The sequence below is a fragment of the Poecilia reticulata genome, linkage group LG14, assembly GCF_000633615.1.
Source record: "Poecilia reticulata strain Guanapo linkage group LG14, Guppy_female_1.0+MT, whole genome shotgun sequence".
Taxonomy (NCBI): domain Eukaryota; kingdom Metazoa; phylum Chordata; class Actinopteri; order Cyprinodontiformes; family Poeciliidae; genus Poecilia; species Poecilia reticulata.
The window spans coordinates 1,096,091-1,112,536 of NC_024344.1; the positions used below are offsets into that span (position 1 = coordinate 1,096,091).

At 39.3% G+C, this 16,446-nt stretch overlaps 1 protein-coding gene across 2 annotated transcripts in view; it reads left to right on the forward strand.

The window, feature by feature from the left end:
* dpysl3 (dihydropyrimidinase like 3) overlaps positions 1–16,446 on the forward strand; it is a 37,176-nt gene that overhangs the window by 14,091 nt on the left and 6,639 nt on the right. For both annotated transcript variants that reach the window (XM_008426904.2, XM_017308643.1), the window contains exons 2-11: positions 2,010–2,098; positions 3,054–3,238; positions 5,773–5,937; positions 6,801–6,862; positions 7,622–7,702; positions 9,275–9,343; positions 10,446–10,566; positions 11,081–11,237; positions 11,756–11,897; positions 12,826–12,996. In XM_008426904.2, the coding sequence (XP_008425126.1) occupies positions 2,010–2,098; positions 3,054–3,238; positions 5,773–5,937; positions 6,801–6,862; positions 7,622–7,702; positions 9,275–9,343; positions 10,446–10,566; positions 11,081–11,237; positions 11,756–11,897; positions 12,826–12,996 (1,242 nt within the window). The remainder of the gene's footprint in view (positions 1–2,009; positions 2,099–3,053; positions 3,239–5,772; positions 5,938–6,800; positions 6,863–7,621; positions 7,703–9,274; positions 9,344–10,445; positions 10,567–11,080; positions 11,238–11,755; positions 11,898–12,825; positions 12,997–16,446) is intronic.

Genomic DNA, 16,446 nt, shown 5'->3' on the forward strand with positions numbered 1-16,446 from the left:
GCTGTTGAACCTCCATCACTATAGATGCTGAGATTATTGGATGGAGAAGTGTTGGAGCCACAGTTTTAGAGCAGGGAGCTGATGAATGCTGCTGATGATTTCTGTGTGCTGTTAATGCTGGAACAGGGTGTGGCTGCCTGCAGGCTCTGAGCTCAGCTTCACACTATTCGATCACCAAATACATCATCCATTCATTTCCAGCACACACACACACACACACACACACACATGCATGCACACACCATTCGCCTTGTGCTAATGTGTGAGCTCAGCACACTATGCATGTCCTTTGAGCAAAATTATGTATTATATTTTTTTATTCATGCAGCTTTGACTGCAGTTTATTACTGTGATGAAACTGTTGGTTTTCTGCCAACAGTGTAAATTGGCTTGCAGAATAATAGTGAAGTTTCACCTTCTCTGCAAACCTGCATCTACCTTTTATTCAAATGAAACCTTTAGTTTCCAAAACTTTTCTGCCTCAAAGATCATTCARCATTAAATGATTGTCTTATGATTAGATGATTTATTTGGAATTACGATACTTTAGACAGTTATTAGTAGTTTATTTGTACCCTTTTATTTAAAAAATAAAAGAATAAGTTRRTTTAAATATCAAACTGTATTTTAAAGAACCTCTGTTCAGTGCAGAATTATCCAGTTCAGGTTGGGTCACYCTGTGTTTTAGATTTGAAGTAGTGGTGCCCAGTTCTAATCCAGATTGCTTAAAAGCACCGAAGGCYTTTTATTCTGGTTCAACAGGAAGTTTTGAAGCTGATACCAACTCTGGCATCCATAACAGCTTGTGGTTAGTCAGTCCTTTATGAGCAAAGAACAATGAGACTGAATGATCCTCTGCCATTGACATGCAATAAATCGTTRACCAAACCCACAACCTAATGGACGATTTAGCTGTTATTTAGCTCAAGAGTTGGACAAGTTTATAAGGAATGTTTTTAGTCATATTTTCTTCTGTTTCCTTCTGACTTCAGAATTGTAAATAATAAATCCAAGACTGTGGATTCCATCTGTAGCTGTTAGATGGATTATAAACRATCAAAGGGACTTTTTTGAAGAACCTTTTTCACTTTTCATCAGTGACGTATTTTTTTCCACGTCTTGCTGTGGCCAATGGATTAGGCATCAGCTTAACTGGACGGTTTGCTCAGAGGCCTCCCTAGCAGCTGTCCAGTTGCCCCTCTGCCAGCTAACATCTCGATCTGCCCCCGAAGCGCCGCGCCCGGTTCCACAGGCAGCTGTAAACTAAAGCAGACATTCAGTAAATCAGCCAAACCCTGGCACTCAGTCTTCCTTCCTGCCCAGTGCCTGTCCTTTGTAGCGATCCGCTTGCATGATGACAACCTGCTGGAGATGACGAGGTGCATCGGCTGCAGGTTTCTCTGTACCAATGCACTGACTTTACACTGCAGGACACATGAATACATTTGATACATTTGGGTGGATTTTCAGCTTTTTTTTAATTGTAGTGCAGTTCATTACAGTATTGTTTGCTTGGCATTGGATTCAATTTGTGGGATTTTATATTATATTGAAAATAGAAGTTCCAGAGCGTACTCTGTTGACTTAAATGTTAATCTGTAATTGGCAAGAAAAACACTTTCAGTAAGAGCTAATGCCTGCTTGCTGTTTGGTCTTCAGAGATGTGGGTTGTTTCATGTTGGTTTTTATCGAGACATGATGCGTTTGTATGGAAACGGCRTCACAGACATGTCCGTCTCTTCCCAGTAATGAATGAATGAGTGAATGAAACATTGTTCATCTCCTCTGGGTGGAAAAAAAAGWGACAAAATGCAGCAACAGAGAAAAAGAGAAGCTCTGTTTAACTAAAAATAGCACTGGAATGAACTCGTAYAGAGACAGTTTCTCTTGTTGATGTTTGCTTGRCAGTGTTGGAAGCTAAACTATGTCTTTCTTGGAAAGGAAATACACTAAATTCAGATATTCTCTCCTCCCTTCTTATGTCTCTCTCTCATCCTTTTCCTTTGCAGAGCGACCGGCTTTTGATCAAAGGTGGGAGGATTGTGAATGATGACCAGTCCTTCCATGCTGATATCTACATGGAAGATGGGCTTATTAAGTAAGTCCCCTGTACTTTATTTCCCATCTACCTTCATCTTCCTATTCAGGTTTTATTTTTATTTTTTTAAGTTTAAAATACATGTTTCCTGTCCTTTCAATTTTCCTTCCTTTGTATGAGAATAGAAAGGTTTAACTATGAAGATTTCTTATAAATAGATGTGAAAATATCATAATATTTGAGAATATTTTAGAAAAATATACATTTTCAGTTCTAATGGGAAACACAAGAGTACATACCATCTAAGTAAAGTAGATGGTAAGTTGGTGTAGYTGTCTAAAATACTTTGAATGCTCTCTGTAAATYTACAAACAAGGTGAGATAAATACTCAAACTTATTTTGTTATTCTGCRAAGCAGAAAGATGATTAAGGTGRTAAAAGAGAGCAAAACATGGCAGCTCTTTATTTTTGTGTGCCTCAATACTATTGAATTTTATACTATCAATAACATTTAGAAACCTTCAGTTTTGACAACAAGAGAAGAAGATGGTTGGACAAAGACATTTTAGTCTTGTGTTTTTCTACCCTGTAAAGTTTTTGCCCTCTTTGCCCCTGAGTGAGGCAGTTTAGAAACATTTAGAAAGCCTGGTGTTGCATAATAAACTGCTGGTTGCCTCTAGCACCAGTTAGCTGCTGGCAAGGACACCCTGGCTTCTGTCTGTCTGTCTGTCTGTCTGTCTGTCTGTCTGTCTGTCTGTCTGTAACGTCTGAACCACAGCGGCTTTTCAAAAGCTGGTTTCATAAAATGTTGACAAAGCAAAAAGGTGCTACTCTGAAATCAGTCTACTTTCCTTTGGGTTGATTTACAGAGTTTGGTTTAATTATTTTTTTAAAGTTATTTCTTTTATTGAATGACAGAGAGTTTTAGTTATGAAGCTGATAGTAAATGTTAAGAATGTTRAATATAGTGAAGCAGCTCGTCTCCTGTGTGCCTTTAACACGTCCTCTTCACAGGCAGATTGGAGACAACCTGATTGTCCCAGGAGGAGTTAAAACCATCGAGGCCAACGGAAAGATGGTGATCCCCGGAGGYATCGATATCCACACCCATTTCCAGATGCCGTATCGTGGAACCACAACCGTGGACGACTTTGCACAAGGATCTAAAGCTGCTCTTGCTGGTGGCACAACCATGATTGGTGAGAGTTTTAGGAAAAGCCNTTAAGAATGTTGAATATAGTGAAGCAGCTCGTCTCCTGTGTGCCTTTAACACGTCCTCTTCACAGGCAGATTGGAGACAACCTGATTGTCCCAGGAGGAGTTAAAACCATCGAGGCCAACGGAAAGATGGTGATCCCCGGAGGYATCGATATCCACACCCATTTCCAGATGCCGTATCGTGGAACCACAACCGTGGACGACTTTGCACAAGGATCTAAAGCTGCTCTTGCTGGTGGCACAACCATGATTGGTGAGAGTTTTAGGAAAAGCCRTCTGCACACTGCGACGCTGATGACARGCGAAGCCTTAATTATTATTCACAGAGAGTGAAGCCAGAGAAGAGGTTATGGTGTGGGTGAGGGAGCCCAAACAGAAGACAAGAGAAAAGGGAGGGATAGGGGAACGCTGGGCAACCCTCCAAAAAAACAAAAAAAACAAAACAAAAGATTGAGCAGGGGGCGAGGCTGTTGGGTCGCACAGTAGAACTCTTCTCATGGAAACGGTCTCTCAGTGCATGCTTAGAAATGCTATCATAGTAAAAACCAGATTTTTTTGACTATGATAACAGTGTAACAGTGTCCTACTTTTCTGCAGGACTCTGCTTWGCTGCCTGTCTGCCAGCGAGTCTGTGGGTTCAAACGGCGACAGGCGTAGTGAGCTCTATTCATGAGCTTCATTCACAGAGGGATTATATTCCATGYCGAGATGTGTGACTCAGTGTGTGTTTGTGTCCTCCTTTATAAGCTTCATTTATAAAATATTATGTTTTGATTAGTTATAAAAATGTTCGTAAAGGGGACAGTATGTTGTTGTCAGTGTTGTTAATCTGTTGTTTACTATGTTGTGTGTATTAGTGGCTGACAGTGTTAGCTGTATTACCATAAGCAGATTGGAGCGTCTATAATGAGATATAAAAGTAGTCAGGTGGTGAGCCAGCAGGAGGGCTTCTTTAATGATGGATGAACAGGATGAGTTGGTGCTCAGTGATACAGTAAAGAACAGAAATGTTATTTTAGTTAAAGCACGTACAAAATAATATTCACTAATGTATAAAGTTGTATTCTGCTTCTCATTGAAAAACATGCAAAAAATGATTTATTTTACAATTATGCATATGAACATCCAAACTCTATATTTACCAAATATTTCACTGTTTGTTTTGTGGTATATTTAAATTTCTTGTTTTTGTCAAGTTTTGTCCTGCCAACAATTTTAACCAGATATGGAAAATCATCAAGAACTGAAATCCTGAGGGCTCAAAATCTAGTCTTTCTGCATGCATATAATAATTATTACTATGAGAAGAGGTAATGCAAGACAGCATGCATGTATAACTGGGTTTTACTATTTTAACACAAAAACAAAATGTCTAAAAGTRTGTTATTACAAGATTAACACAAATGTGTAAAACATAATGCCATTGTTTTTATTTAAAACAGAAACACAGAAATGATTCCTTCCTGCTTCTAAAACTATGTAACACATTTAACATTAGGATTAAGATAATCCCACCCAAGACATTTATTTTGTGCTACTGTTTAAAATCCGAGTCAGCTGTTTCAGATGATCATAACTCTTACAAACATCCTGCTTCAGTGATAAAACAGATGAAAAGTCAGGGATCGACTGCTACAGACTCAARTTGTGACATAATTTTAAAGTCAGGTTATAAATTTACAGTGAGGTGGATTACTGGAACATTTACACGGATTATATTTACATGGATTACTGGAACATAAAAMGGATACACAACAATTGAATTTAACTAGAAGTTTTCATGTAAAGGTGCTTACCGCACAGTTTCATGGCTTCTCTTTTAATTTTACAGAACAAACCACTGCCAGCTGAAATAGGTTAGCAGCTTAAGAAGCCAACCTACAGTTGGCTGCTTGACAGACATGCTGGATAACATGTCAACTGAACTTTCAAAAACATGACCTTGATAACCTCAGTCAGAACCGTTCTTTAAGTTTTCAAGCCGCTACTTTCCACACAGCTGAGTTTATGTCACGTAAACATGAAAAATGTGAGACAAATAGTTTACCAATACTAGAATTGGTGCATTAACTGATCAGAATAWTATGCTTCTGTCTAACCAGCCAGTCAAACTGAAATTTGTCTGATTTTGGTCAACTGCCAACTTCCTGAAGGATCTATAAAATATAAAAAACAAAGATTTTCTTTTGACAGTTGAGTCTGTGCATTCAAAAATTCTGCAGAAAACATTGATCGTGTTGACATAAACAAGTRACAACAGGCCTCAACTTTTTCAAGGACATGTTCACCCAGATAGGCAACATTCAATGTGACGTCTGTTTATCCCTGCTGACCCTGTCTGAGTGCTGCAGGAACCAGCTGATTACGCAAGATAAACAACTCACACAGAAAGTAGCAAAACCTGCTCCCATCCCTCTGTCTGGCTGCTCTTTTGTCTGTCCTCTCTGTCWTCATCACCTTATTCTGTGTACAAAACTCTCATTTCAACCCCTCTGCCTCTCTCTTCATTCAACAGTGGATCATGTGATCCCGGAGCCCGGCAGCAGCCTGTTAGAGGCCTACGACCAGTGGAGGCAGTGGGCCGACGAGAAGACCTGCTGTGACTACTCTCTGCATGTGGACGTCACCCACTGGGACGACAGCGTCAAGCAGGAGCTGGACAACCTCATTAAGGAGAAAGGTAGGCTGTGGGACTTGTGATTCCTTTTTGTTCAACCACAGACTTCAATGTACTTCATCAGGAWCACAACTCAAAGTGGTGTATTATTGTGAAGTGGAAGTAAAATAATGCATAATTATGAGGGATTTTTTTGGACAAAAAAGTGTGGAATGCATATGTACCCAGTTCTCTTTACTCTGATGCTCCAAGTGTTCACCTGTGTGCATGAGTCAGTCCAGCTGATGTGTGAACAGCTGGAGCTTTTTGAAGGCCCCAGTAGTTTTAGCAAAATGAGTATCACAAAAACCAAGGATCACACGACAAGGTGATGGAAACAAAATTAAACTTCTTGCACCGACATGCAAAACACAGTAAGAAAATGAATACTGCACATCATCCTGAACACATGGCAGCATCACTGTGTGGAAGCTCTGTCTAGTATGGAAGGTGGTTGGAGTTGAGGGGAAGATGGAGAAACCTAGAAACTGGAAGTTCACCTTCCAGCAGGACAGCAACACTAAACGTACAATAAAATGTTCTTGAAGAAAATGTATTTATGGTCCAGTCAAAGTCTGGACCTAAATCGAATTGTGAATTTGTGGTAACACTTAATTTAAATTTTTATTGACATTSYCTTTCAAATCTAATTGAAATCTCTGTGTCTAGTTGACCAGAAGTTGGCAGGAATCTAATGCCAAAGAGAAATGTGTGGTTGTTAGTGAGCAAAATGAAAGAACAATGGATCATGTGATGGGAACATGCTTGTGATTTTCCAAATTGGACATTTTAAATAAAGTCACATGGTGCTGATACTGGATAACAGCAAAATGATGAAGCTGGTGGTGAAGAACTTATCTGGATGCTGATGTTCTTATTTTGTGCAGGTGTGAACTCGTTCCAGGTCTACATGGCCTACAAGGATTATTATCAGATGAGCAACAGTGAGGTAAAAAAAAAAAAAAACTTTCAGGATTCATAAAATCTGCATCAGAGCCATGAAATGGATAATAACTGTTATGCAATGTTTTTGGCATGACATGAAGGATAATCAGAGACTGACTCATTATGTTCTTCTGCACATGTTTTTATTCCTAACATGCACACACACACGCACGCACACACGCACGCACGCACGCACGCACACACACACACACACACACACTTAAAAAGTGTTGTGGCAACATAATCATATACAGCAGCAACTAAAAATGGTAATATCCACATTTTAAGTGGAATAAGTGTGAAACGAGGAATGCTAATCTTGCAATAATTGATATATTTTCCACAGGAAACATTTTTAWGTGTGTATCCCCTGGTCTGTGATGTGTGCAGTAACTGTAAAATAGTTCACGTTCAGACGGTGTGAGGCTGGACGGTTTCTCAGGCAGTCAGAGATCATTTGGTTTTGGGAAGAGCACATGAGGAAACCAGAATAGTGGCTTTGAAAAACTGATGTCATGAACCTCTGAGGAAGTGAGGCACAGCAGCGCAAAAACAACTGCAGCTCATCCCCCACCAGTTTCTCCATTTCTGGAGACCACACGTGGTAATTGCAGTGTGTCCTGGTAAACTTCAACTAAATTGTGGGCCTCTTTGAAATTGGGGCGTATGAGTGACCTGTGAGCTACAGAGTACTGTCTTTTTCTTGTCTTAATGGCTTGGCTTGATCTCAACATTAAAAAATTGTGTTCTCTTTTCCTTGCAGCTCTATGAGGTCTTTACCTTTTTGGCAGAGAGGGGGGGCATYGCCCAGATCCACGCTGAAAACGGCGAGATCATTGCTAAGGTAACAATAAAAAACTTTCCCTTTTCTTTCAAAGCTTGAGAGATCTTCAGCTGTTTGTGTTTAAAGAGATTTATTCCTTTTTAGTTGAGTTCAGCTACGTCTTTCACCTTATCACACTGCATCGTCAGACTAAACGCACCATCTGTAATGGCTGTATTTCCTGCTGGATAGTAATGTGTGGGTGTAGTTTATACAAGGCTGTCCTGCATGAGGTCAAATGAAAGTGAATCAACTGTAATACTGGATGGAATCAAGTAGTTGCTATTAGTCAGAACTCCAAGATGTGCCTGGATTCTATCACTGAGTGCATTTTGGATCTGATTCATTATAAATCTCARCTCCAGTTTGAAACTTGGACTTGGACGGAGTCTGATTTTTATCAGCTGTAAGACGCAGATTTGTTTGAACTCAGAAAATATATCATAGCCTTGCTTTTGACCCATAAGAACATACACAGCTCGACCTGCTGCTGGAACAGGACAAATCCTTTTGGGACTGATACATTTTTTGTTGCCAGTTTAATATTTTCCTTACAGCAGAAAGAAGCTTTAGGAGGAAATCCTCAGAGCAGTTAGAGAGATGAACCTCTTACCCCATTTTTAATTTTCTATTATTTAAAAAAACTTAAAATGATAATGCTCATCTTTATGGGATATATCTGCATTTTTGYTTGTTTTTCTTCACTAGACCTAGTGGAAATATTTCATTTTTGGCACTAATGACTTGCCGTATAGGTAGGTCATGTATGTAAATCATTAGTTTGCTGTACAGTGAAGATCCCTGAGTCTGCCAGGGATAAACCTTTGGATTGTGGAATCATTTGTGAGTTGCATTGAAGATGGAAAGTTCCTCTGCTTTTCTCTGTCTTTTCTTTCTATGTAAAATAATTCTGGYTCACTCACAGTCTGCTGATCAGGCAGATTCATATTATCACCTTTTAAACTACAAAAGTCAAACTCTGTTCAAGTGTTAGAACCAAAATGCTTACAGTCAATGTTCCTCCAATAGTTTTGAACATTTTTCTGCATTTACTTAATACTTTTCATGACAAGTATGCAGCTCTTTGGTATTTAAAAAAAAATACCACTCCATTAAAAACACATGTATTTCCAACATCTTTTGCCCCTGAATTCCTATRAAGCCATTCTGACTGCACATTGTGCAAAGTCAGCAGTAAAGAAGTGAAACTAATATGAATTTGTTCATGGTTTGGTTTTAGCCCAGTGTTGCTAAAACGTATTTAGACATGGGACTTTCATTCCCAGGTGCAGTGAGTCTCAGGGCTAATCTAAGCCAGTTGGTCTGCCTCCATGAAGAGCCAACATTTGCACGTGTGCAGATCCTCTGAAGCAGGCTCCTACTTACATGCGTGTGGCCTGACGGAGAGAAAGCACAGAGCAGCGCTCATGAACATCAGAAAGAGCAAAACAATATAAAACAGATTTTTATTCATGAGTGTGACCACATCTTTGCATCTGCTGAAGCGTTCACACCAAAGAAAACTAAGAGAGATTTCTACACGCAATGGAGCACGTCCTTGACTCTAACAGCTTTTGTGTGTGTGTTTAACAGGAGCAAGGCCGGATGCTGCAGATGGGCATCACTGGACCGGAGGGGCATGTGCTGAGCAGGCCAGAGGAGGTTCAACCCTCACACTTTACTTAGCTGCATGAAAAAACTGAAATATTAAAGGAAAGGGGGAAAAAAGACGTTTTGATGAAACTATTTCTCTACAACATTGTGTCTCATGGTTTSRCTTCATGTATATTGATTTTTTTTACACACATGAGGTTTCAGGRGAAAGTTTTCTCATTCCACCAGTTGTTGCTCTAGAAAAAATCAGCAAAATGAAAGATAACAGGTCCAACTCGGYAAMGTTTCGTCTTTTATCTTGACTATTTATTTAATCTCATTATTTCAAATCTTGGTAAACATAATTTTTGGCAAGCAGAGGTCAAGCTGCATTATATCTGTCAACATTGTTCATATTTAGTTGTAATTTTTCRGACATCCAAACTGGACATGCTGACTCAGTAAGCAGCTGAAGTGTTTGCATCMCATTTTAAAGTGTGAAATAACTGCAGGATATTTTACCATCCTGGACTTAAGGTTAYTTATTGTGTCAAACTGATRCAAACATTAAATTGAAGACACTTCCTCAAATATTTCTTCTGAAAATCTCACACTCTTTGATGTAACACAAAGGGAAATCATGTGCTGCATCATCTGATCCTATTTAGATTYATCTCAACATCTGTGTGCTGCTTTTATTAAATTACTTTCTAACCAGTTTYATTTGATACCACAAAGAGAATCCTCAATGTTTCCAGTTAATATTGTGTAGTTCAGGGTTCAGGCTGATCCAGTCTGGTTCAACTCACTTGAATCAAATGAATAGTTCATCAGCAGCTCCTGCAGAGCCGTGCTGAGGGGCCAGTTCGGCTGTTTGAATCATCTGTGTTGGGCACAAAGTACTATGTAATTATGAAGGGGAAAATAACAGATGCAAGTTTTACATTCTAAGAGGTTTGTCATTTATACCAAGGAGCTAATTAGATCTAATTCTAATTAAATGTTCAGGTTGTTTTGTGAGAAAATATGAAAAAGTTAAGGGCATTTGAAAGCCACCACATGCCGTCATTCAGCCCTGACAGCTCATAATTTGATATTTTTATGTAAATGCTAATGGGAATAACATTTCCGTTTAACCACATGAAACATGGTGCTTGTGCCTCCTCTGCAGCTGGAGGCTGAGGCTGTGTTTCGGGCCGTAACCATCGCAAGCCAAACCAACTGTCCACTCTACGTAACCCGAGTCATGAGCAAGAGTGCCGCGGACATCATCTCACAGGCCCGAAAAAAAGGTACTGAGAAGAGTTTTTAAAAATGAGCACCAGGTTACTGACAAAAAGGCGTTTAACTCGTCTCGTTTGTTCAAGGCCTGAACTGAGGGATGTGAATGTAAACTGTAAAATAACACATGGATGCAAAAATAAATGAGCACAAGAGAAGAAAATGTGTTTGTTTGTCTGGTTATAAAAACTACATTAGACAAAACTGTGCTAACCTCAGATCACCTTCTGTTATGTTTATATGCACTCCCTGAATGACTTTATAAGCTGGAGACCTTTCGATTGGATCCGTTCCCAAGTTCCTTCCTTACAAATCTGGAAAACATGAATCMCTGACATGTAAGAGCAAATGACTGGAAACAAAAGCAGGAGAAAAGACGAGTTCCTGACAGGAATTAAACCCCCATCATCACCAAAATCTCACTACAAACACAAACAGCTTTCAAACAAGATGCTGTAAATAAATATGATTATTCTGCTCATGACTGTGGACATGGTATTTTAATCACTGTTATCTCCTTCTCAGGAAATGTGGTGTTTGGGGAGCCAATCACAGCCAGTCTGGGGACGGATGGGACACATTACTGGAGCAAGAACTGGGCCAAAGCTGCTTCTTTTGTTACATCCCCTCCTCTCAGCCCTGATCCCACCACTCCAGACTACCTGAACACACTGCTGGCAAGGTGAGGCGCACAGCGCTGCTTTACAAGTGCATTTAAAAAAATTCAGATATCAACACATGTTCATTTATTTCAATAATTTATTTCCTTGAATGATATAAAGATTAACTACAGGCAAAGTAAAATATTTCAAGAGTTTATTTCTGCTCATGTTTATGGCTTAGAGWAAAYACTGAGTAAGAGTCCAATCTGAACGGTTCTGATGTTCTCCCTGGTTGTTCTGGATATGTCTGCTTGGTGTAGCACTGACTCCAGCTATAGTACACATATTGTATGAATACTCTACCTTTAAATAAAACTTAATTGTTCTTGACTTGTTTATAACTGTTGCTATAAGACTTCTACAGAAACAGGAAATGTTACTCATATTTTTTTTTCTGTTGGAGCAAAACTTTGGCTCTCTGCTCACTAAATCTGCTAAACTAAGTAATGACATTTCCTTGTGTTTGCAAAGCCCTGCTTTTGAGAGCAGGCGTCTCTCTGCTGGTAATATTTCCCCATCATTTGTCATTTTGTCACAGCGGAGAYCTCAGTGTGACTGGCAGCGCTCACTGTACCTTCAGCGTGGCGCAGAAGGCCATCGGCAAGGACGACTTCACCCAGATCCCAGAAGGCGTGAACGGAGTGGAGGAACGGATGGTGCTCATCTGGGATAAGGCTGTGGTGAGGCCTACTTTCTRGGGTTTTAAACTTTGAAAAATATAGATTAAATGTAATATAGCACATGCAAATTATGATATATGATAACTTTTATAATTATGCCTGACAAGATTTCATATACGTCATTTGGTGTTAAAAACTCCTCACCTTTAAAATGTACATTTCTCTCCGTTTTTACTGTTGTCTTATAAGGAAATGTTTTTTCACATGTTTTTTCTGGCTTTAAATGTTCCCTACATCTGAAACCGTTCTTTACTATCCTCAATCCATCTTTAATGCATTCCTCATYGGTCTCTTCCAAACAAACTGCTATCCATTTTCAGTGTGTCCTTCTGTCCTTGTTATCGCTGCATCAGGATTTGACTGGACCGTGGCCATGTTTAGCTTTGTTCTGGAATTAAAAGCAGGCTATAAAATTTGAGTAGACACTTGTCTGGGTTAGCTGCTCTGAATCAAAGCTTCAAGATGAGTTTGAACCCAAAAGCTTCTATATCTGTGAATCTGTTTCCTTCCGATAGCTGATAGCAAACTAATACCAGTCACTCCCATTGACAAAACTATAGATCCAGCTCACTAGACATCAATCATGCAATGTTCATGAAATTACAGCAATGCCTTGAGAATATTAAGGATCACAGTGTTATGTTTTAATAGATAGAGTTCCCACACTGCACGCTTTAAAAAAAACTATTTATTCTAAAACATGTCATTCATTTATAGTTTTTATCTTTCGTATTGATACGGTTCCTTTTAAAGGCAGCACGTGAATCTGTGTGCTACTTTCTGTTCTTCAACTCCTCTATAAGCAGAACAATGAGATCTAAATATATGCATTTATCTCTAGAGACCAAAGTTACAAAGGTCTGCATTGACCTGGATTCGTCCGTGACAGCACCAGTGATCTGCATGTCTGTGGTTTTTTTGCTTTCAGACTACAGGGAAGATGGATGAGAACATGTTTGTGGCCGTGACCAGCACCAACGCCGCTAAGATCCTGAACCTTTACCCCCGGAAGGGTCGGATCGCGGTGGGTTCTGATGCCGACCTCGTCATCTGGGACACAGACGCTGTTCGCACCATCACTGCCAAGACTCACAACTCGGTATGTACACAGGTCGAAGCTGTGTTTGCTCTTTTTCCAGGTTCTAAACAAATGGATCCATCCAGATTCTGGTTTTCTTTTTTTCTCCTGCTTTTCCGTTAACCATGTTTTCAAGTGAGTATGTTCAAAAAGTGTAGCTGATTTATTTCAACAAGTTCCCTGAAAAATGTGAACTCTTGCAGAGACAAAAATGAAAATAACCAAACACAGAAACATCAGATCTGTGGTTTCAGAGGCTGAGAAATTTGGATAAAAGACCAGCTTTTTTATGTGACATTGGTCTACATCTGTGTGTGCAGGAGAGAATGTTCGGGAGAGAAAAGCACATTTTTGAACCGCTTCCAGGGAGCTCTCAGTTCCCCTGAACGGAAATGAAGTCTCAGTGGATGTTCATGACTAATTCCACTCACACTGAACTTGTCACGTGATCAGCTTTTAGTGTAAAGTCGAGCCTCAGTAAATCCAAAACGGCTCAGCCGTGACAGACTAACGACTGAAAAAATGGATTTTTTTAAATGCATGTTCCAAAATCTCTTCTGTGGGTGAACATCAGTCATATGGTGCATATTTTACCTAGGGATTTTTTTCTCCAGCTAGATCTTCTAATCTCACTGGATCATCAAAATAAGCTAACATAAAAAAAGATAGAATGTTATACATTCAGATTTATTGCAATATTTTTCTGAGATTTCAGCTCAAATGGGGATTCTTGTTATTCAAAAAATACTAGGCAAATGCTAGAAAACTCAGTACCGTTAAAGCTGCAGTATGTCACTGTCAAGTTAAAACAGCAAATGGTGCATTTGTGGGTGCATTTGCTATCTCCACCCAACTAGCAGATGCATCAGAGAGAATCAAGCGCACCCGTCTCTCTCACAAAGCCTACAAGGCAGTGGTTCTTAACCTGGGTTGGATCGAACCCCAGGGGTTCGGTGAGTCGGTCTCAGGGGTTCAGCGGAGCCTCTGCCGCGGAGGTAAAGACACACTTGTGTAAAGTCGTGATGACGCCCCGCTTTGCCATCACTTGCTGCAGAGGATCACGTTACATTGCTTAGCCAATCAGAGGATCACGTTACATTGCTTAGCCAATCAGAGGATCACGTTACATTGCTTAGCCAATCAGAGCTGCGGAGGAGCCCTGATTGAAGGAGCTCCACTCTCAGCATGGATTTGAACTTGTGTCTTTAATTACTTYAGCAAAGCTCACAGTTTTTACCAAATTCTATAGTCTAAATCTGCTCCTTAGTCACATCTTTTCGGGGTTGGTACTGCCTCTAGTGGTGTGGAGGTGGTAACACAATAATTACATTACTAAATCAGAATACCGCAAAGTCTTTGTTATTTATTATAAATTTTTCATTCTTTTAAGAATGTAGAGCTAATTATATAATCTAAACAAGAACTTAAAGTGGTAACAAGGAAATTAAAGCGTTGGCAGCCAAGAACAAACCCTGGGGTTAAACATATTTATTAAAATTCTTTTAGGTTAATCTTTAGCTTAATCAAATAGGTTCTTATCGAGAGAAAGTGGTTCCAGTTTCTCTCGATGGCCAACCTGTTGAAACTGTGGCAAATTTTAAATACCTTGGGTCGTTCCTGGACAGTCAGTKCAACTTTGCTGAAAACACTGACTATATTTTGAAGAACTGTTCTCAGAGACTCTACCTTTTAAGAAGACTGAGTGATCTTCTTAAAGATAAGTCACCCATATGTCTTGAATTTTGAAAAAAAAAAGCATTTTATCACGAAAGAAGGGGTCAGTGAATGCGCATATGAAACTGATGGGTTCGGTACCTTGGCACACCTGTGCCCTGAATGATCTCTTCAGACTAAGAGCCTCAGCTTCAAGCTTCCACAGAGACACCACTGGTAGGACCTGGACATTATATAATTTAATCTGCATTCAGAAGACCTAATCAGCCTTAGTGATGAAATGGGTTTATGTATTTGGAATGTAGTTTATTTGTTTGTTATTCACTGATAACTTAAAAGTAAATGAACATTTCCTGGAAAACTAGTTAATTAGTTCATTGTGATCTGTAATTGACTTTGTTTCATCTGGTTTTCAACCTGCTCTATGACCTCGGTAACTATCTTAACTACTCCATGTAAAGTCATGGTGGTTTTGCACTCAGTTGGAAGAATCCAAAGACAAAAAGAAAAGATAAAGAAAAGATGGGAGCTAGCCTTTTTCAAGTTTGGGCAGAAGCTGAGGTGGTTTAAAGAGAGCAAAAAACTTGACAAACTTTTACAAAAATGTTTTTTTTTTTTTTTTTTTTTTTTACATATTTGTGAAAACTGTTATCAGGTATTGGCAGCAAGAGACAGTCTGTGAAAAGATCAAAGTCCTCCATGAGCTACTATGACCATCTGCAGAAATGCTGTCAAAAACAACCTGAATCTGGAGGAGTGGCTTCCTGCTGTCAATCAAGCTTGTTTACATGCTGCTCAATGTGCTAATATGTTTTCATGTGACTTGTTGATTATTCAGCTCAAAATGATTCTCCTCCCTCTATAAACTCCAACAGCCAATCTCTTTTACACTTCAAAGGTGATTCTAAGAAGATTTTTTTAGATTATTAAAATAATGTGCACGCCCTTAAAATGGAGTTTTGCATGAAAAAAGCAATGCCTTTTTAAAATTACCTTCATGAATTGCAGTGTGACTTGTGTACTCTGATCTGAAATTACACAGTGCATCGAAAATAGACATTGTGAGTTATGTTTGGCTGGAGACTCTGACATCAGTTGTTTAAAAATACCAGCTGTTTAATGATTGAGATGTTCCTAAATTTAACTCAAGAACAGAACATGTCTAAGCAACAGGGCAGTCTTAATTTGATTCGTATGAGCTCCGAAATGTTTTATTTACTTTTGCATCTTAGAGCTTTTTGTCAGTTTCTGATTCACACATAGACGTATGAAGGTTGCAAACTGGTGGCTCAGCAGTGCAGGAAATTAAACTTTGGCAGCCAAGAACAAATCCTGGGGTTAAACATATTTATTAAAATTCTGTTAGGTTGATCTTTAGCTTAATCAAATAGGTTCTTATTTAATGGGTTTTATTGGTGTGAAAGAACACTTTCCTCCTCATGGTGAAACTAAAAGACTTTCCTTTGTGCAAATAAACTGAGTCCGTACCCTGAGGATTTGTGGGTTCTTACAGGGTGATGTCACCTTTCCATTTCCTGCTCGTTGTCCCGTCGGTTAAAGAAGCATCTACAAGTACAAAACAAGAACACTGCAGTTCTCACTGCTAAAATGACCTTTATAACTTGGCAAAATGCGAATGTCCTTAGTTAGTAGTCCATTGTATCGGGAAAGAACTTTTATCAGGCTGTGTGTTTACCGGTTAGCCTGCATCTGGTTTGAATTGATTGCTGTTGTCAATGTGAAAAGGGGATTTTTGGAAACGTACACAAGAACAGGCATCAACACAAACAGTCCAGC